Here is a 21,998-nt window from a genome sequence, read left to right on the forward strand (position 1 = left end):
TTTGTTTGGATACAAAAAAAGAGTTATCTCCCTTACCTTCTAGAAATTTCCGGAACTGTCCAGTTAATTTTTCTTTCTTCATTTCTTCCCCTCATAGGAGCAATAGCGAGTCTCTAATATCACTGGCATGATGTGCTTGCTACAGGTGAACAGTAGGCACTGAACTGGTCTTGCACCATATAGGCCGCTGTATTCAATAAATGGGAGGTCCATAATCTGAGAAAGGAAACAATGAATCAAGAAACTAAAACCCAGGTGCACATCTGCGGCACCTAGGGAGTGTACGTGCACACTATCTTGTTCCTGCCTCTTGCCATCTCAGAGGTATGGCGACCACAGACAGACAGACAGACAGACAGACACACAGACAGACACTCTCTTTTATTATATGTATAGATAGATTCTGCAGAAAAACAGAAATGCTGGAGAAAAACTGTTTGTTTCTGCAGCATTTCTGCATAATGTCATCTTTCGCGAGAGCAACGTTTTTTTCTGCAGTAAAACAGTTTTACTGCAGTAAAATTGAAATCAAGAATGCTGCAGTAAAACGGTGATGTTGTTTTACTGGAGAAAAACAGTTTACACTTTTTCTTCAGCATTTTGGCATTATTCAGTTATTCTGCAGAAAAACAGAAATGCTGGAGAAAAACTGTCTTTTCTGCAGCATTTCTGCATAATGTCATTTTTCGCCGAAGCAACGGGTTTTTCTGGAGCAAAACATTTTACTGCAGTAAAATTGAAATCAAGAATGCTGCAGGAAAACGGTGCTGTTGTTTTACTGCAGAAAACCTGTTTACACTTTTTCTGCAGCATTTTGTACTGGCTCATTATAATGTTGGAGCACGCGAGCCCCCCTCTGTCAAGAGATGGCCTCATCCAGAATTACCAATAGTTACAAACTATTATACTATCCCAGGGGGCGACGAATACAAACGCTACTTTACAAGGTCGTTCGTTTTTCTCCAGAAAAACTGTCAGAGACTTTTCTGAAGAAAAGGTTAATCGCAATAATGCTGATGCAGAAAACCAAGTAAACATTATGCTTCAGAAAAACTGTTTTACTGCAGTAAAAAACGTTGCTTCGGCGAAAGATGACATTATGCAGAAATGCTGCAGAAAAGACAGTTTTTCTCCAGCATTTTGGTTTTTCTCCAGAATAACTGAATAATGTCATAATCCGCCAAGAGCCAGTACAAAATGCTCCAGAAAAAATGTAAACAGGTTTTCTGCAGTAAAACAACAGCACCGTTTTACTGCAGCATTCTTGATTTCAGAACGGTTTTTCTCCAGCATTTGTCTTTTCTGCAGAATAACTGAATAAGGTCATAATCCGCTAAGGATATTTTACGCCACAGTGGAATTTACCCGATGCTACCCAGCATGTCGTAAGAGGCGACTAACGGATTCTGTTCCTCTTTTTACCCTTGTTACGTGTTTCTTGTATAGAATATAGTCAATTTTTGTAAAGATTTTAGTCAAGCAGTATGTAAGAAATGTTAAGTCCTTTGTACTGGAAACTTGCATTCTCCCAGTAAGGTAATACATTGTACTACGTTGCAAGCCCCTGGAGCAAATTTTTGATTAGTGCTTTTGTGAACAAGAAACAATTGACAAGTGGCTCTATCCCATCTCCCCCCTTTCCCCGTCGCGATATAACCTTCGTGGTTGAAAACGACGTTAAACACCAAATAAAGTAAAGTAAAAGAAAGTAAAGTATGACTGGCGTTTTACCCCGGCCGTCACAGTTATTCAGGCAGCATGATACGCTTTATATCAGGGGAAGCATGCTTGGTATTTTCGTGTTTCTATAACCCACCGAACCGTCTGACATGGATTACAGGATCTTTTCCGTGCGCACTTGCCAGTCAGTCTCAGTCAAGTTGTGCTGGGGATAAGGCACTACTGATGACTGAGCAGGTCTGCACATAAGTTGACCTGGGAAATCTAAACACTGACTGAAAATCTCCACCCTTATACACAACGGGCGCAGTGGCCTAGCGGTTAAGACATCCGGGCCTCCTTATCGGAAGGTCGTGACGGCGGTTCAAATCAGTCTCGGTGTCACGATTTCATCTTTCGCCTGTGTACATATCATCCCCGGCCCTCGACATATACTCAACTGAGACTGAAATGTTGTTTCCTGGTAAAATTAAGAAGTGAAATTATTTATGGACGAAAAGCATGTCAGTTTCTTGCATGTGAAGAAAATTGGTGGTAAAATTTAATAGATTTCACCCCCAAAATCGAATTCTTCGAAAACGTGTACTGAGTGGTTACGTCCCTTGAGTAAGAAGGAAAACATTTTAGGATGAATCAAATTTCTAAGTTAAATAAAACAAATTGGTTGGACAAATTTGGCCCCATGAATGTAAGGTACACAAGGTCGCTCATCAGTACTATCGAAGGGTGTTTTTTTGTTCAGTGTAGAGTTTATACTAGATCAACGAGGCCGAGAAGCGAAATATCAACACGGCGAAAGATGAAAACGTCACACCGGCCGCACCCGCCTGCCTGGTGGGCTAATCAGTATTAATACCTCCAGCTTCGCTGGGATAAAGCTAGAATATGAGCTTGGTTTGAATATTTCTTATATTTGTAATAGATACTGTCTTTTTAAATGTGACAGTTTTTCTTATGTTAGCTTTCGATGGGCTCGTGTACAAAGATGGATGACCTCTAACCCCACGTGCATTTTGAGCCCGGAGAGTTATCTTCCCGGAAGCATGGGAGCGGATGTGTTGAAAATGGTGGACGGCGAAAAGTTTTTCCAAGTATCGCCCCACAGTTCCCGTGTTTGAGTGTAAAATTCGGATCACCAAAGCTAAGATAGAATGTCTTTTCGACGTGGCTAGCATGGATGGTCAAAATGAGCTCGGCTGCTCAAACATTGAGGTATTGTTAGTCATAAAGAATGGGGATCCAAAATCATCAAACTCGCTCAATGACTGTCACAATCTTCACCTCCAGCTATTTGATGTTGCGGTTACTTTTAGGTAGGATAGACCAGCTGGATCATCTATAACATCAGATACCATTTTAACAGAAATAGTTATCAGTAGCTTCTGATGCTGAAGTTTTCATTAACGGTTTGGTCTCATGTCAATAATTGACACATAAATTGAAATGATAGTTGATAACAATTGGAAATGATATTTGTTGGTTTGAAATTGAACGCAAAATTTCGATTTGACTACATGCGTGTAGTGTGTAATTAATACGGTTGTAAAAAATGCCCTGAGTGTAAAGTTGTTAAGAACACAGGCAATGATGCATGTGTTTAGGTAATCAGTTTCTGGCTTTCATTTTCACTGTCGCCATCTTTTCCAGAAACTGCATGGAGTTTGAATTTGTAATTCATGAACTTGACTATGTCTTAGGTGATTTGAATTATTAATATATATGTATTGTGGTGCCCATGAAAATCAAGGAACAAAATGAAATGGACTGGAGCGGTTTTCAATTTCATGTGTGTCGGTGCCAATGAAAGTTTGGTCAGAGTTTTAGGCTAGAAAACTGTTACGTACCACTCATGCAGGAAGAGGGTTATCACCACAATTACTGAATAGACCCTATCACTATCACTAATGTATCAGTATTCCAAGCTCTTGCAAGCTTCAAATGGGTAATGGTCATTGCCGGGCTAGAGGCCAGTTTGATCCCACTCAAAAGTGACTGATTTTGGTTATGTAACTATAAGGGTACACATTTTTAATGCCTTTATTATTTTCTACTGCCTTTGCAGACAAGCAGAGAGCCTAAAGGCCACCCTGGTGGAAAATGGAAAGACTGCTGCAGACAGTGGCAAGGGCCCCTTGGATGGTGGGAAGACCATATCCGAGGGCGGGAAAGGCGTGTCGGACGTGTGGGTGACACGACAGAAACTAGAAGACGTGTACAAACATCTCTTGTTGATGGACCTCGAGTATGCTCTTGACAAGAAAGTGGAGCAGGACCTGTGAGTTGGGGTTTTTTTGCTCTCCAAATCCCCACCTCCCATATCCAGTGTTCTCAGGCCTCTGTCGTTGGTCACTGACAAATATTTTTTCTATCCGATGCATTGGTCTAATCCCTGGCCAGTCAACTGTCAAATAATTTTGACATACACGTAGGAGGTCGTCTGACCGCAGAATTTCTTGTGGCCCTGAGATCTGAAGCTATTGTCCAAAAATATTTTCAATCCAGGTCGAACTGTTCTATTGTCATAACTTTCACGAGTTTTCATTCATAACCTGTTCCCAGCTGTGTAACAAAAAACTAGGTAGTGACTGGGTTTGAGTTTTGGGTGAAATGTGTATTGTCAAAGTAAGGCCTAAAAAAAAAAATAGGTGTGGTTACGGTAACCCGACCTACCCTATTTTTAGGGGTCGACCCTATAACTTTTTATTACATTTGTCCAAAAAAAACCCACAAAAACCAAGAAAACGAGTGCAGAAAACGCAATGAAAGCGAAAGCGCCCGAGTCGCACACTTATTTCCCTGTCAAGTAGGTTTAATTTGTACACATTAGAGAAAAGAAAGTTTAAAAAAAGAAAGTGATTGCCTACCTTCCTACCCTATTTTTTGGGGCTATGTTACCGTATCCACACATTTTTTTTTTTTTTTTGCCTAAAAGCCAATCCGGTTGTTTATTTGATGTGTGGAACAATCGCAGCATTGGATTTGTGTTTTCAAGGACACCGATTGTGAACATTTACTCTCAAAGACCCAATCAATGTTTATAATTACTGCTGCGACTCATGGTCATAAGCTCTGTGATCGCAAATTGCTCAAACAAGAAGTCTTAAAACTCTCAAATGAATTGGCACATGCTCAGAACTTACAGAACAAGCAAAATACACCCCCCGCGGGTTAGGGGGAAGAATTTACCCGATGCTCCCCAGCATGTCGTAAGAGGCGACTAACGGATTCTGTTTCTCCTTTTACCCTTGTTAAGTGTTTCTTGTATAGAATATAGTCAATGTTTGTAAAGGTTTTAGTCACGCAGTATGTAAGAAATGTTAAGTCCTTTGTACTGGAAACTTGCATTCTCCCAGTAAGGTCATATTGTACTACATTGCAAGCCCCTGGAGCAATTTTTTGATTAGTGCTTTTGTGAACAAGAAACAATTAACAAGTGGCTCTATCCCCTCTCCCCCCCTTTCCCCGTCGCGATATAACCTTCGTGGTTGAAAACGACGTTAAACACCAAATAAAGAAAGAAAGACTGTTTTCTGTGCCAAGTGGGATTTCGTTGTTGTTTTATGGATTTCGTTGTTGACACTGACACCTATGTCCTCCATAACAAGGTTCCCCCTGATTTCAGAGGCCTCACAGTGCAAGTACTGATGCACTGTTTTAGATTTATGTCAATTGCTGCTGGGAGTAGGAGTTCTCGTTTCTTGGTCCTTTTTTGCAGTTTTTGACTTTTTTAAAAAACACATTTTATTTGAACGTTTGTTAGATTTTACACTGGAAATATTATGGTTTGTTTCCTGTTTGCAGCTGGAACCATGCGTTCAAGAATCAGATTACTCTTCTACAGGCACAGGCCAAGGATAAACACGTAAGTAATATTTTTGTAGATCTATATGAATTATGACCCACCGATTCTGAGATGAATTATTCATTTTAATTTAAGTCAATAATGTTTGAGTTTCAAGAGAAATCAAACCTAGACACTAAAGTTCCAGGTGCCCAGTTGCAAAGTACTGTGGAATGTTTCCAATTTCATTTCAACTAGAATTATTTCTTTGGTATAAAATTGGTAAAAGAGAAAGAAGGAGGAAATATCTCCACTGCGTGTACTGTACATCAGTGTTGTTGCCAGGCCTCGGTCTTCGGTCTCTGACGCATTCCTTTCTGATTTGACGCATTGGACCTAGCCTTGTCCGGTCGATGGACCGATCGTTGTTACGTTTTGGTGGTCAACTGACTGATGCATATATTCGTACAAGGCGGACAAGGTCTGCAATGAATGGAATGGGAGTTGCAAAGTCTGAAAACAAACCCCGATCAAAATGCTCATGTTCGCTACGATTGAAAATGCACTCGGTGCCGAGTCCGTGTTAGTCGTCATTGACACTCGAGGCTGCATTTACGGAAATACTCGATCCAGCCGATGTACCTATTTACCGAAAACGGCGCAAACAGCGGAAAGTTCATCAATATAATACTACGGCATGGTAATGCGAATGATCAGGCAGGATCCCTACATTCGCACATCGGGCACTGTATTGGAAAGGGTAGGCCAGGAATGTCAGGCTCATTCTCCTCGCAAAGTTTATGAACAATTAAAACTAGGAAGCGACATCAAAGCAATGTCAAAGGGCTTGAAACAGGTTCAGAATAAGAAGGAAAGGGAAAACGCGAATAGCCTGAAAATGTTGCCCCCAAAAAGATGCTAAAAGTTGCAACAAAGTTGTACATTATTTTTTGACCTATTGCTTTTTTAAAGCCAGGGCATTTGGACCTATTGGTTTTTTTAGGGAGGTCCAAATGACGTATTGTCTTCTTAGGCTGGCAACAACACTGGTACATTGAATATTTATTATAACCTTTATTCAAGCATGTTTCTTACTCGCTTGTTCTTTGGTAAAAATGGGAAAAGAGGATAAAATAAGGAAATCTCCGCACTGTAAGTGTAAACTTATTGAATCAAGTTTTCACTTTTATTCTAGTGTGTTTTGTATCTTCTTCGTCTGTTTGTTTTTTTGAGTCAGTGGTGTTGCATAACACACCAACCTGTGAGCAAATTCCTGTACTTTCTTCTTCTTCTTCTTCGTTCTTGGGCTTAGACTCCCACATTCACTCATGTTTTTAACAAGAGTGGATTTTTACGTGTATGACCGTTTTTACCTGCCATTCTGGCAGCATACGCCGATTTTGGGGGAGGCATGCTGGGTATTTTTGTGTTTCTATAACTCACCGAACTCTGACATGGATTACAGGATCTTTTCCGTGTGCACTTGGTCTTGTGCTTAAGTGTACACACGAAGGGGGTTAAGTCACTAGCAGATCTGCACATAAGTTGACCTGAGAGATCGGAATAATCTCCACTCTTAACCCACCAGGCGGCAGCGACCGGGATTCAAACTCACGACCTCCCGATTAGGAGGCTGATGTCTTGCCACTGCGCCCGTCTGCTGTACTTATAATCTTCTTGTTCTTTTCCGTTTGTGGGCAGAACCCGAAGAAGGCAGAAGTTCAGGCCAACCTCAACCTTTTTCTGGAAACTGCCAGTGGTTTTTACCTACAGGTAAAGCCTGGGCATGAGGGAAAAATCTTTGTTCTTTTTTTGTTTTAATTCAATTTGAATCATTGACTCTCAGAGGCAAATGGAATGAAATACAGGCTTTAAAATAAAGTGATGGGTGTGAATATGAGTAATGTGCATTTTTCTTTCAGGGTAAATTGTGTGTTTGTTTTATATGAAGTCTTATATCGCGCGCGTATCTCCAGACTCGGACTCAAGGCGCAGGAATCTATTTATGCCGTGTGAGATGGAATTTTTTACACAATACATCACGCATTCACATCGACCAGCAGATCGCAGCCATTTCGGCGCATATCCTACTTTTCACGGCCTATTATTCCAAGTCACACGGGTATTTTGGTGGACATTTTTTATCTATGCCTATACAATTTTGCCAGGAAAGACCCTTTTGTCAATCGTGGGATCTTTAACGTGCACACCCCAATTTAGTGTACACGAAGGGACCTCGGTTTTTCGTCTCATCCGAAAGACTAGCACTTGAACCCACCACCTAGGTTAAAGGCATATGTACTCGATGACTATACACGCTAATTGCTTTACCAACAGCTGGAGACATGCTAAATTAAGTTCCCTGCAAAATATTGTGGTCTAGGACCCCTTCAATGTTGAGATATGTTAATTTTCATTTTGATCTGGATCGTCCTATTTATAGATTTGGCAACACATGTAACGTTGATGCAAGGGAGCTAACACCGCGGCTTTGTTGACATCCTCACTTTTTCAGAGGCTAGAACAAGCTGTAATGCATGTATTATGGTCCGCGCATGGTGACATCCCGCAGTGGGGCACTGCGGTTATGAAATTAAAGGCCCCTCCTGTTTTTGGAACCGCAGGAGCTTTCTTGTTTGCTGTTAGGTAGATTTTTGGTTCCTCTTTCCTGTCATGCTCTCTTTTTCTTCATGAATTCTTTTCTTTTTTCTGCCTTCTTGCTCATTCACCTGTATTTTTTCCAAAAATCTCTTCTCTTGCCGCTTGTCTCGCGATTCATGTATAGTTTAATCTGTTAGTGTTCTGATGTAAGTCCAGCAGTAGATAGGTTAAGCCTATTTTAACATACTGGAAACTGGTAATCTTCCAGTAGGTATTAATTTAGTTTTACTAAAGCCTGCTGGGACACAAGTAATGGGTTAGTGCATTTGTAAACAGGAATCGCTTGACAAGTGGCCCCCTTCATCCCCCCCTTCCTCGTCCTGATATGGCTCTGCGTAGTCGGCTGGACGTTAAGCAACAAATAAACAAACAAACAAACAAACAAGCATGGTGACATATCGTCATTATATGGTCTTATGGTGCGTTTGACATCGATTATGGGCAAACTACACTTTGTAAACACGGGAGCGCGTACATATGCCTTTAAGAAAGGGGGGAGAAAATTGCTAACTCCCTGACCCAGGGTCGAACTTGCAACCTCTCGCTTCCGAGCGCAAGTGCGTTACCACTCGGCCGGTGTGAGAGAGAGACAGACAGACAGAGTTAATTAGTTATTCATGTCTGTACAAGAATGTCCTTTCAATCGGTGCTAGAGGCTGTATTAGCATGGTTTCTGTTCTTTTTTTGTCATCACTATTGTGTCAGAGTATGTCTTGCTGTTTATCTTAGTTCGGGCTCGGTCTTTGTAAGATTTTGTAGTTGGTGCTCTAGTGTATGATACTAATACTTTTCTTCAGTAAGAAGAAGTATACAAAACAAAACAAAAGTCATTACCACTACCAGGCTAGTATTATCCATTTCTTGTCAGTAAGAACAAGTAACAGCACTGACATTACTGTAGAAAAATTCTGTAATTGAATACTTATTCTCAAGAAATGTTTACATTTTCAGTTTCTGCAGCTCATTTGTTCAACATTCAAACTCGACCTACCATTCAGGAGGAAATCTTCTGCTTTTGGAGTCATGAAAGGTTGGTATAGAACCAGAACTACTTCAGATGTTGAGTATGGTGAACAGAATGTTTCTTGTCATCAGCATAGAATTTACATGTGGGTATTGATTATTGCAAGACAGTGGTATTTCTTTAGGCTCATACTTCTGGCAAAAATTATTGATGGCAAGTTATTAAAAAAAAAATCTGTTTACTTTTTTTCTGTTGTAAAAAATACTTGTGTAGCTTATCCATGTACTTACATTTTTAACATTACAAAATAAACACCAATACAGTTTAATTTTGTTTTTTCTCTCTCGCATTTTTGTCTTCTTCTTTGAGGGATGCGTTTGTATCACAAAGCTGCAAACTGCTATGCTTGCAGCGAAGCATGCTACGTTTTGAGAGCAATTGCTACGCCAAGCTGAAGATTGCAACGCTTGAACAAATAATCACAAGCATGCAACAGATCCTTTTTTTTTGTCCTGGTACTCATTTTTGCTTCCCACTCCGTGTAGTGGTCAGAAAATGGGTCATATAACATCGTCTACACTGAAAAGAGACACTGTAAATACTCTCAAATGGGTATTTTTTGTTCCTGCATTCTCATGAAACTTTTTTTTAAACTGTCTATTTTTGTGCCAGATTGCATAGATGCGTATGTGGGTGAATTTTGGAAATTAAAAAAAACCTTGTGAATGTTTTCACTTCTGAACATTTGCAGAGAAGGCACAGCTGCGCGCTAAAATAACACCTCCAAAGAAGAGCTCGTGTCTGTACATCTGCCAGTACTGCTTGGTGCATCTGGGTGACATAGGTGAGTACTTGAGGCAATCAATGCACCACTCTTTTTAACTCTAGTTAACTAGTTATTTTAAGAATTCGTCTTTAGGCAAGTTTTATTATTAACAACCTTTTTGTTGGTTAAGTTCAGTTTCTGTTAACCTAATGTTGATGAATTCTCCTGCTTGTCCAACAGAGGAGTGTAAACCAATCTGAATGAACATGCAGTGTTGAATTCTGTTTTTATTGGCTCACGAAGTGTAGCCTATGCGATCGTAACTTTGTCTGTCTGTGCGTATGTGCGTGCGTGCGTGCGTGCGTGTGTATGTCTGTGGTAGAAACTTTAACATTTCGTCATTTGAAGACGTCACATTATGGCGTAAGAGGGTTAGACGTCACGCGAAGGAATGTCTCGGTCATTGTTATTTTGAGCGGGCCGAGACTATATGGCAGTCGTGTCTGTAAGTAGGCTACATGCAGACAGACAGATCTAGATCTAGTGTCTCGCTTTCTTGCACAGTGTCACCTATGCTTACTGTGTGTGTGTGTGTATGTGTGACGGAGTGATTGAGTTTGTGTTACTGTTTGTCGATTTCTTACGTGAGCCTTGAAGGCTTCGCCTCTTGTTTTATCATGAGGAAAATGTCTTCTTACAAAAAAGTTTGTCCTCAGCAAAGTTGAAAAACAAAAGAGCTATGTACTTACAAATACAAGGACAGCACACACACAAAAAGCAGTCATATTTTGGAAATAAAAGCTTCTTCGGGACAACAAAATTTGACAAATTGACTGTTTTTTGTGTGTGTGCTGTCCTTCTAATCGTGGGTACAGATTTCTCTTGTTTTACAACTTTGTTCATCTCATCCACAGTCATTTTGTGCTTTAGATTTCGCTCTCAGCAGCTTTTCTTTCTTCTTGCTGCAGGGTTGTGCGTTTGTCTTTTCTTATCATCACAGTAGTAACACTACTTCGCCAGAGCCCCTCTCTTGACGCGTTCAAGAGTAGGTTGAAGACTCAGTTCTTCCCGTAGCTGGCTGCGACTTTCATGTTCGACAGTGATGTGTTGTGCCCCAAAAGACATTCTTGTGCTGTGCTCTGTGAGAGGTGTTTTCTTTGTGTTTGATATTATTTTGTTTGGACCTAGCTATTGATGTGTACATTGTTGTTAAACAGTTGTTTGTTGTATGTTTATCAGGGTTTGCTAGTGTGTGATAGGGTTTGTGTCCGTCTGTAGATGTTAGTTTCTTTGTTAGTCCTGTGTTGACAACTCTTCCACAAGCGCTTAGAACTGTACCCACGGAATACGCGCTATATAAGCTTCATATTGATTGATTGATTGAACACTGATTGTGTGTGCCTGGTGTTTCAGCAAGGTACAGACAGCAAGGGGAGCAGGCCCAGACCTACTACAGACACGCTGTCAACTTGTCTCCTCAGAACGGTCAGTCATTGAATAAGAATAAGAATACTTTATTATCTCATAGAGAAATTCAGGCGTGGTACATAACAATAATACAAACAGGACATTGTTTTTACATAAGACATATAGCACTATATAACAGGGCAGGTTATAAACACACCTCCCACATACCTCTCTGGCCATTCCTTGCATTGTGCTTTCGCAGTCATGAACACATCCATGTCTCACTTACACATCGCACACATGGACATTCTTATACGCTCAACTTACCCATTCACACATGGACATTCGACCACGCTCCACTTACACATTCTTATACGCTCCCCTTACACGTACATTCACACATGGGCATTCTTATATGCTCCACTTACACATTCCCACATGGACATTCGACTACGCCCACTTACACATTCCCACATGGACATCTTTAAAGCACTGCGCTTACATATTCTCGCACACCTACGCATATAACGGACTATGGCTAAACATCATTGCAAAAAAAATCATAGCATACAATATATCACAGAAAATATACGGACGCACATTGCGCTGTTGCTCAAAAGCATTGTTTGTTTGAATGTTAGCGTGGCTTTTTCTTGGCTGGAAATTGTGCAAGCTGTGTTACCTGGATGTCGGAGAAGAGTGATTTTCCTTGTAGAGTTTTCCAAATCAAGTTTTGTCATTTTTGATTTATACTTCTTTTTTGTGTTGGAAGGGTAAAAAAAAGTTCTATTGTCTGGAGGGGGAAATAAATAGTCGGTCAGGGAATTGAAAACATTTTTTTTTTTTCACAATTTTTTTCGTTCAGAAAAGGTTACATTCATGTATTGGTAGGTTCACAGTATGGGAAAGGCAATTCAGAACATTGTGACATTAACAAAAACACCTTATGTATACAATGGCAGAAAATAAAGTGTTTTTAGGTATACAAAAGCAGGAAAGTGTGTGCAGTTACTCTTGTATCAGATCTGTGTACGCAGCCCACTTATGAATGTATTTGTCATAACTCATTGTAATCTGATGTACTTGTTTGTCTATTTTGTGTACATATGCAAGTTCTATGAAGTACATGTTGAAAGTTGGTTGGACTTTAGCAAGTCTACACTTATAAACAAAAAACTTGGCAATTAATAATATGTGTGAAAAACCTTCGTCGACTTTTGTCTTATTGTCATTGCCAAACAGTACAAAAGTAGGGTTCAAAGCAAGTCGGGTACAATTTACACATTTCTCCTTTAGAAAAACATTTCTTTTTCTGGGCCAAATCAGGAATGCGACTTATCTTGGGAATTGGAAACGTTGAATTTGTCTTTTTCTGTGGCCAAATCAGGAATGCTACTTATCTTTGGATTAATTTATCTTGTGTTGTGTCGTGACCTCAGGTCAACCCTACAACCAGCTGGCGATCCTAGAAGTGAATCGCAACAACAAGCTGTCGTCAGTGTTCTACTATGTACGCAGTCTGGCCGTCAGGCACCCCTTTCCCGTGGCCGCCACCAATCTGGAGAAGTTCTACACCAAGCTCATCAAAGACACGTCAGTTGCACTAGTTATAGATACTGTGGAACCCCCCTTTTAAGACCCTGTTTTTTTAGATTTTCTGTTCATAACTTTTGTAAATTTACCCCCATTTTAAGACCCTGTTTTTTTTAGATTTTCTGTTCATAACTTTGGTAAATTTACCCCCATTTTAAGACCCTGTTTTTTTAGATTTTCTGTTCATAACTTTTGTAAATTTACCCCCATTTTAAGACCCTGTTTTTTTTAGATTTTCTGTTCATAACTTTGGTAAATTTACCCCCATTTTAAGACCCTGTTTTTTTAGATTTTCTGTTCATAACTTTTGTAAATTTACCCCCATTTTAAGACCCGGTTTTTTTTAGATTTTCTGTTCATAACTTTTGTAAATTTATCCCCATTTTAAGACCCTGTTTTTTTAGATTTTCTGTTCATAACTTTTGTAAATTTACCCCCATTTTAAGACTCCCTCCTTATCTAGACCTACTTTTCTCAGATTTGTTAAGGTTGTAAAAGGGAGGTTCCACTGTTTTGATTTTGTAATTGTTATTTTGGCGGGTAGGGATCAGTCCAGAATTAGGACAGGAAAGGTTGTTTGATTATTCCATCATAAAATCAGTGGATCATTTTCAAAATCAGATGTAACCATTGTAGTATCAGAAATTGAGTTAGCTAATTTACTGATTCTGAGCCAATAAGAACATTCAAATTTTAATGTGTCGTTTTGTCTCATGTCTCATTGAAACTGTAGGAGGGTTATCAGGCATGGGAATTGTCCGCGAAATCGCGGATTTCCGCGAAAAAGAAATTATATTTCAGCAAAAATAAAAAATTGTCCGCGGCAAAAAAAGGTAAATTAAATTATATGTATACTATTGTCTCTCTATCCATTATTAATTTTGCTTACACGAGAACTTTGGACCCCTGGTATCACCAACGGGGCTCTGCCCCTGTACCCCACCGGGGCCTAGGAGGCCCCTGGACCTCGGCTTATTTTCAGAGTTTTTTCTATTTTGGAATTCCCATGTCTGGTTATCACTTTTTGCTCTTGCAGTCTAGTTTGTTTGAATGTTTTGTTTTATTTTAAAAAAAAATGTGTGTTGTATTTATTCCTGTCATATTTCCTATAAAAATAAGTATGCATCTCATGTAAAAGATTATATTGGATATGTGCAGGTCAGAGTTCAAGGGCAAAATGGCGCAGAACGAGTTTGTCAACGCTTTTCTGCAGTTCCAGGCTTTGCTCCATCTGGCAGCAGGTACAGTCCAGGCACATCATGATCTTATATTGCTCCTGTCTGTCATACCCTTGTAGTTTTACAAGATTTTTCATTTGTATTAATGAATAAACATGTATCCTTCAATACATAGAAGTGTCCATTTTGATCATTCACAACTGGCAAACAAATATGATATATGATTCATAATAGATCATTCGGTTGCTACATTTTTACAGTGGAACCTTTCTTTTTTGACCTCCAAAAACGGGGCGGGGATGTAGCTCAGTCGGTAGCGCGCTGGATTTGTATCCAGTTGGCCGCTGTCAGCGTGAGTTCGTCCCCACGTTCGGCGAGAGATTTATTTCTCAGAGTCAACTTTGTGTGCAGACTCTCCTCGGTGTCCGAACACCCCCGTGTGTACACGCAAGCACAAGACCAAGTGCGCACGAAAAAGATCCTGTAATCCATGTCAGAGTTCGGTGGGTTATAGAAACACGAAAATACCATGCATGCTTCCTCCGAAAACGGCGTATGGCTGCCTAAATGGCGGGGTAAAAAACGGTCATACACGTAAAATTCCACTCGTGCAAAAACATGAGTGTACGTGGGAGTTTCAGCCCACGAACGCAGAAGAAGAAGAAGACCTCCAAAAATCTCAGAAAATCAGGAGGGAGTCTTAAAATGGAGGTCAATTTACAGAGGTTATGAACAGAAAATCTGAAAAAGCAAGGTCTTGGGGGGGGGGGGTTCCACTGTATGAACTAAAGTGGCTATTTCACATCTACCATAGTCCCATTCATTGCTGCGTTTCCAATAAATGTGATTTCTGCTGGTCTCCACAGATTTCAACAGGGCGTCTTACCTGTGCAGTCGCATTCTGTCCTGCCTGCCGACACACCTGGTCTCGCAGACGTTCAGCGCCAGTGTTCTTGTACAGTGTGTGGCCATCACCATCTTCACCCTCAACCACGTGCGCCACGTTCCGTCAGGAGGGGAGGCTACCAGCACCACCAGCAGTCCCAAGGGGAGTTTGGAGGGAGGGGGTGGGGAGCAAGGGGGAGATAAGTGGATCAGGTTGACGTCCCCCTCGTCAACGGCTCATCAAGTAGAGGTGCTGCTGAGTAGCGACGAGCAGAAAAGTCTGGACATCATTCTTGGATTCACAGGTGAGTGGATGGTGGTGGTCCTTTTACATTTAGTCACTGGGAATTAAAAGGAGGGTGTGTGTGTGTGGGGGGGGGGGGTGATTCCCAGAAAACTACTGGACAGATCTTCATGAAACTTGGCATACAAGTTCTTCCAGATGATAAATATCCCCAGACCTTTTTCTTTCATTATTTAGATGTCATATCCATATTGTTTGCAAAAGTTGAGGCGGCAATGGGACAACCTCATTTTTCAACAAAATTAATTTCGATTTTGGTTGAGCAATCTTTGACTAAATCCGGAACGAGCAAAGTTCACTGATTGGCCTTGTTGCACAATCTTAGGCCCACACTAGAAGATTTTGCCAGTTGAGCGTAACAGAAAATCAGGAGACTGTGTTTGGTAGAACAAACCGTCCATTGAGTCAGACAAGTTATAAACAACAATTTCTTTTCTTTTTGTCCGCAGCGTCAGTGCTGGAACTTCTGGTTCAGCATACACCTCAGCTGCCGGCCAAATCAAGAGAGAGTCCCACACTGCCTGCCATCCAGGTGTTGTTGGACTGGCTGCGACACTCCCCTGATGTCATCACTCTCCAGCCCTTTGCTAACTCCAAGTGAGTCACGTCAGGGTGCTGTTTGCTTTTTATCTTGATTACCCTGTTGACCTTTTGCATATAGGTGCATGTGTGCATTCACTGACATGTGCGCATGCGGGCACACTTGTGCATGTGCTCACACTGTCACATGCGGACACATATACACATGCTTCTCTCTCTGTGTCTCACATACAGATAAATCCACGAACATGCGCACGCACACACGCACGCACGCACGCACACACACACACAGCCTCTGTCTTCAACACATGTACATAAACACACACACACACATGCGCACACACACAGCCTCTCTTTGACAGATGTTCATAAACACACACACAGCCTCTCTCTCTAACACATGCATATTAACACACACGCATGCAGGCATGCACACACACACACACACGCACACACACATTCTCCCTCTCTCTCTCTCTCTCTCTCTCTCTCTCTCTCTCTCTCTCTCTTGCACCCTTGTGTCCACACATACACACTGTGTGCCGTCTCTGGGAAAGAGACAGGAACATCCCATGAACAAAGAAACACATTGTTCATGTTATTTGTTTGTTCTCAAACTATTTCCTTACAAGTTTTCACAGAGGTGTTCTTTCAAGGGAATTGGCTTGTCATTTTATATTTGTGTTTTTTCCATTCCTCAGTATCTGGGGTCACCTAGCCAAGTTACTGAACAGCGTGCAGCAATTCCAGGAAGGAAAGCCTACTCCTGATCTCTCCAAATGTGAGTACACAAAATTGAAGAAATCTTCTCATGTTTTCATTGGAAAAGAAAGAATATACGTAATTCTTGGTTTTTGTTTGGCATACAGTGCAACTCCTCTTCTTAGACCTTAAAATGAAAATCTGAAAAATCAGGCCTTAATACTTATGGACAGAGAATCTGAAAAGCAAGGCCTTGGAAGGGGGGGAAGTCTTAAGTGCTCTTCACATGGCAGACTTTCAACCAACTTTTCTTCAACTTTTGTTGGTTTAAAATCGCTCCTGAGTTGTCAAGGCCAAGTCAGCGAAAAGCCTGCCATGTAAACGGACGTGGCGATTTAGGTTTCGATTTAGGCCAGATTTAGCAGTGATTCGAAAATTCAGTTGAGCGTTGCTCGACTCGTCCTGACTCAGCGAAGATTTTGCACAGACTTTCCTTATCGCTCTTGGTGATTGATTAGCTCTATCCACTGAGTTATATAGATATATATATATATTATTTATATATATAGCTATCGGGGCGGGGATGTAGCTCAGTCGGTAGCGCACTGGATTTGTATCCAGTTGGCCGCTGTCAGCGTGAGTTCGTCCCCACGTTCGGCGAGAGATTTATTTCTCAGAGTCAACTTTGTGTGCCGACTCTCCTCGGTGTCCGAACACCCCTCCGAAAACGGCGTATGGCTGCCTAAATGGCGAGGTAAAAAGCTGTCATACACGTAAAATTCCACTCGTGCAAAAAACACGAGTGTACGTGGGAGTTTCAGCCCACGAACGCAGAAGAAGAAGATATATAGCTATTGAAACTGTTCTTCCCACACTAGAAGGTAGCTCCGATAGCTGAACTGGCTGAGAAATTATTGACAAAACAAAACGTTGCATTTACTGTACCTATAAATAACCTACGATTCTTGTTTTTATTCCGAATTTTGGAAGGTTAGCAGTCTATCTGATTCTGGATTTCAGTTATATTAGCAAAGAAGCCCTTTTCACTCCATTTCTGTACGCTTTTGATTGTTATATGAAGTCTTATATCGCGCGCGTATCTCCAGACTCGGACTCAAGGCGCAGGGATCTATTTATGCCGTGTGAGATGGAATTTTTTTTTTTACACAATACATCACGCATTCACATCGACCAGCAGATCGCAGCCATTTCGGCGCATATCCTACTTTTCACGGCCTATTATTCCAAGTCACACGGGTATTTTGGTGGACATTTTTTATCTATGCCTGTACAATTTTGCCAGGAAAGACCCTTTTGTCAATTGTGGGATCTTTAACGTGCACACCCCAATGTAGTGTACATGAAGGGACCTCGGTTTTTCGTCTCATCCGAAAGACTAGCACTTGAACCCACCACCTAGGTTAGGAAAGGGGGGAGAAAATTGCTAACGCCCTGACCCAGGGTCGAACTCGCTTCCGAGCGCAAGTGCGTTACCACTCGGCCACCCAGTCCATCTTGTCAATCAAGGAAAAGCAATCACTGAGGAATTTCCTGAGTAAGTTTTGTTGTTTGTATTTGATTGCAGATGAAGAAGTGCCATTGCCTGAGGATACAGAGCTGCGATGTTTTCAACCAATTGAGAAGGCTCACAGGTACGGAACAGGGCATGTATAATACGTTTCTTTCCTGCCTTCTGGTTTGCTGATAGCTGCGGAACACCCAAGGGAGGCAGCGCCCTGATTTAATAAATTACAACAATACTCCTGGTGCATTTTCGAGCAAATCGAGTGGTGTTTATGTAGATGAAGGTAAAGTGGATTCCCCAGATTCATCAAATTTGCCAGAAACTCCGCCCGAACGGTCAAATCAATGGTATCCCTTTAACACTGACCGAATCCACAATAAACGAATGAAAGAGAGAGGAGGAAGAAGATGTATCGAGGTGTTTTTTTCCTGTGCTGTTTTGAGCTGTCAATCATTCAGTGCTATATTTGAACAGATATTTTGACTCTTAGTGATATTTCAAGACAGATTTGTATGGTTTGCTATGAGATACAGTGGAACCCCCCTTTTAAGACCTCCAAAAATCTGAGAATATCTGGTCTTAAAAAGGAGAGAGTCTTAAAATGGGGGTAAATTTACAGAGGTTCTGATCAGAAAGTCTGATAAAACAAGGTGCTAAAAGGGAGGGAGTCTTAAATTGGTGGGTCTTAGAAGGGGGGTTCCACTGTTCTGGCTCGGTAGTTTAGTGCGTACGTTTCTTTTTGCAGTAAATACAGCTTCAGTCGAATTCCAGTGGATGGATTTCCCCGTGGTGTGGAGGAGCTGGTTCGCTGTATGCGTCTTGTCAATCAAGGCAAAGCAATCACTGAGGAATTTCCTGAGTAAGTTCTGTTGTTTGTATTTGTGTGTGAAGCAGGGGTATGCATTGTTTTTTGATTCTGAATTTTGAATGTTAGCTGGTACGCTGTATGGTCTTGTCAATCAAGGAAAAGCAATCACTGAGGAATTTCCTGAGTAAGTTTTGTTTGTATTTGTGTGTGAAGCAGGGGTATGCATTGTTTTTTTATTCTGCATTTTGGAATGTTAGCAGTGTTTGGATGTTTTCTTTTTTTCTTCAGTTACGAATTAGTCTAACATATCTAAAAAGTGGTCATTCAACTGATAGACAGAGGGTCCCTATGAAAAGGCAAATAGTCGTGGAGAATCCTCTGGGGTTGCGGTTATCGAGAGGGGTTCTAGGCTAATTGCCCCCTGGACAACTGCCCCCTAGGACAATTGCCCCCCATTATTTTTGTGGTTTTTGTTTAGTTATGAAGTTGTTTTTTGAAAGTTTTGTTGTTGTTGTTTGATGTTATTTTGCTGTATTCAGCGGTAAGTTTGATATTTATATTACTCTGTATCTGAGTGATGCTTAGTGGTGTTCCCTGGTTTTCACACACATACACACACGGGCGCGCGCGCATACACACTCAAACAAACGCACATAGTCTTCCTTTGCTATTTGCTAAACAGTGTTCACACAATTTTAACAGTGACAATTTGAATAGGCATTCGGCAAGAACACTTCTCACAGCGTGTGATACAGATTGTTTGTTTGCTGAGAATTGTTCACAAGACTCCCTGGTTTTCACACACACACTTACACACAGGGGCATGCACGCATACACACTCAAACAAACGCACAGTCTTCCTTTGCTATTTGCTAAACAGTGTTCACACAATTTTAACAGTGACAATTTGAATAGGCATTCGGCAAGAACACTTCTCACAGTGTGTGATACAGATTGTTTGTTTGCTGAGAATTGTTCACAAGACTCCCTGGTTTTCACACACACACTCACACACAGGGGCACGCACGCATACACACTCAAACAAACGCACAGAGTCTTCCTTTGCTATTTGCTAAACAGTGTTCACACAATTTTAACAGTGACAATTTGAATAGGCATTCGGCAAGAACACTTCTCACAGTGTGTGATACAGATTGTTTGTTTGCTGAGAATTGTTCACAAGACTGTATTATGGCAAAGGAAAGGGAAGAACAAGAAGGCAAATGATAACAGCTTCAATTAAGCATGCTTGCCTGCGTGTGTGATGGCGTCCGCGAGTGTATGCTGTGTGACTGTGAGTTGTTTTGTTAAAGTTGTTTTCTGTTGTTGTTGTCCGAGACTGTATTATGGCAAAGAAAAGGGAAGAACAAGAAGGCAAAAAATAACAGCTTCAATTACGCATGCGTGCGTGATCGTGTATGCTGTGTGAGTACTCATTTCTCTGCCTTTGTGCATGAAAGTTGTCAGAAAGAGATGGAGGGGGTTAAACGGGGGGCAATTGTCCAGGGATAATGTTGCTGCGTACATTTTTGTTATTTTTTATTATTTGCTTACTTCTGTTGTCATCTATTTCTAGTCAATGTTTATTTGTTGTGAATTCATTTTGGATCTTTTTTAGACTGAAGATGACAGCAATCCAACAAAATGACCCTCCTCACATCAACTTCTCTGGGCCTTTAGTCATGAAAAGTAAGTCGTAGTACATGTATGCACGTTTTTTCTTAGATAGCTCCTTTCTTTTTTTCTTTCTTTCTTTCTTTCTTTCTTTCTTTCTTTCTTTCTTTCTTTCTTTCATTCTTTCTTTCTTTCTTTCTTTCTTTCTTTCTTTCTTTCTTTCTTTCTTTCTTTCTTTCAGTAGCCTGTAAACTGAGTCAGTGATGAAACCTCAATCTTACCGGTTGTGTACAATGAAGGCGATACTTTTCATGACCACGAAGACATAAAGATAGTGTCATGGGTTCAGTCATTGGAACGTCTGTCCATTAAATAAAAATGTGTTTCATATTAACGTGACAGTATAAAGTAATGCAGAAAAGATATTATTTTCCTTCTTTGTGTGTGTGTGTGTGTGTGCTGCCTTGCAAATACAGACATAAAGTCGGCTTGTTTTGGTTTCATAAAATAGAATTGCACGGGAAATGAACAGATTTGGATAGCGCATTATTTGTGTGCAAATCAAATTTCTGTAATCGGTTTTGTGCATGTAAAAGGTTTTGTGCATTTAAAAATAAGTGTTTGCGAGTCAGCATGAAGAAGATTCCACTTGCAGTAAAAGGATTTTGAAGGAGCATTGTGTGCAAAACAAATTATGGAATATGTTTCGTGCAGTTAGCAATCAGGGGTTAGCAAGTCTTCCTGGCTACATGTTGACCTTTCCTGTGTGTGTGTTTGTTTGTTTGTGTGTGTTTGTGTTTGTTTGTGTGTGTTTGTGTTTGTGTGTGTGTGTTTGTTTGTTTGTTTGTTTGTTTGCGTGCATGCATCCGTGCTTGCATGTGTGCCTCTTGTACTAAATCTTAATTATTCTTCCAGGTATCGATTCCTCATCAACATCACAGGAACGTCGGGCAAAGCAAAATGTTGCAATGCAGGTATGTTTGTGGACGTTATATCAGAAAAGTGGATGTCCCTTTTCTATAGAAAAGCTTTGATGGGGAATGTGGGAGAGGGAGGAGGGGGTTGAGTGGCCTGAGGAGATGTTTGCACATTTGTATACAGTGGACCCCCCCCTTCCCACCCCCACCCCCCCAATTTTAAGTGTTCCCTCCTTGAGACCTTGCTTTTCATATGTTGTGTTAATAACATCTGTAAATTTACCCCTGGTCATCTAGTCTGTGCGAGACCCGATATTGGGTTTAGCGTTGTTTGCAGTCAGAAAAAAGAAACTTTGTTAGATTGTTTGTTTCCATTAGGCAAAAAAAAAAAAAAGGTCTGTTTACGGTAACATAGGCCAAAAAAATAGGGTCGGTAGGTCGGGATTTTTTTTTTTTTATTATTTTTTTTCTCTCCAAAAAACCATAATTATTTTTACGTTATTTTGCAAAAAAACCAAGATTTTTTCTTTTTTTTTTTCTTTCCCCAAATGCCAAAAAAAAGTCTAGGGTCGCGCGAAAAAAATAGGGTCGGTCGGGTTACCGTAAACAGACCTTTTTTTTTTTTTGGCCTTACCTTCCTGAAAATGGCAGTGACAGGCTGCTGAAAATTTGA

General features: G+C 40.8%; 1 protein-coding gene across 2 annotated transcripts in view; it reads left to right on the forward strand.

Annotated features, from left to right (window-relative positions):
- Nucleotides 1–2,735: 2,735 nt before the first annotated feature.
- Nucleotides 2,736–21,998, forward strand: part of LOC138948699 (nonsense-mediated mRNA decay factor SMG7-like) — a 33,094-nt gene continuing 13,831 nt past the window's right edge. Inside the window, exons 1-16 of one of the 2 annotated variants that reach the window (XM_070320296.1) lie at nucleotides 2,736–2,993; nucleotides 3,743–3,955; nucleotides 5,482–5,542; nucleotides 7,163–7,234; nucleotides 9,074–9,152; nucleotides 9,838–9,930; nucleotides 11,266–11,337; nucleotides 12,699–12,852; nucleotides 14,011–14,093; nucleotides 14,897–15,220; nucleotides 15,669–15,816; nucleotides 16,461–16,540; nucleotides 18,047–18,113; nucleotides 18,732–18,845; nucleotides 20,413–20,483; nucleotides 21,324–21,382. In XM_070320296.1, coding sequence (XP_070176397.1) covers nucleotides 2,854–2,993; nucleotides 3,743–3,955; nucleotides 5,482–5,542; nucleotides 7,163–7,234; nucleotides 9,074–9,152; nucleotides 9,838–9,930; nucleotides 11,266–11,337; nucleotides 12,699–12,852; nucleotides 14,011–14,093; nucleotides 14,897–15,220; nucleotides 15,669–15,816; nucleotides 16,461–16,540; nucleotides 18,047–18,113; nucleotides 18,732–18,845; nucleotides 20,413–20,483; nucleotides 21,324–21,382 — 1,830 coding nt within the window. In that variant the 5' untranslated portion in view covers nucleotides 2,736–2,853. The remainder of the gene's footprint in view (nucleotides 2,994–3,742; nucleotides 3,956–5,481; nucleotides 5,543–7,162; nucleotides 7,235–9,073; nucleotides 9,153–9,837; nucleotides 9,931–11,265; nucleotides 11,338–12,698; nucleotides 12,853–14,010; nucleotides 14,094–14,896; nucleotides 15,221–15,668; nucleotides 15,817–16,460; nucleotides 16,541–18,046; nucleotides 18,114–18,731; nucleotides 18,846–20,412; nucleotides 20,484–21,323; nucleotides 21,383–21,998) is intronic. The other variant, XM_070320297.1, reaches the window with a different exon arrangement.

Source organism: Littorina saxatilis, linkage group LG15 (assembly GCF_037325665.1).
Source record: "Littorina saxatilis isolate snail1 linkage group LG15, US_GU_Lsax_2.0, whole genome shotgun sequence".
Taxonomy (NCBI): Eukaryota; Metazoa; Mollusca; class Gastropoda; order Littorinimorpha; family Littorinidae; genus Littorina; species Littorina saxatilis.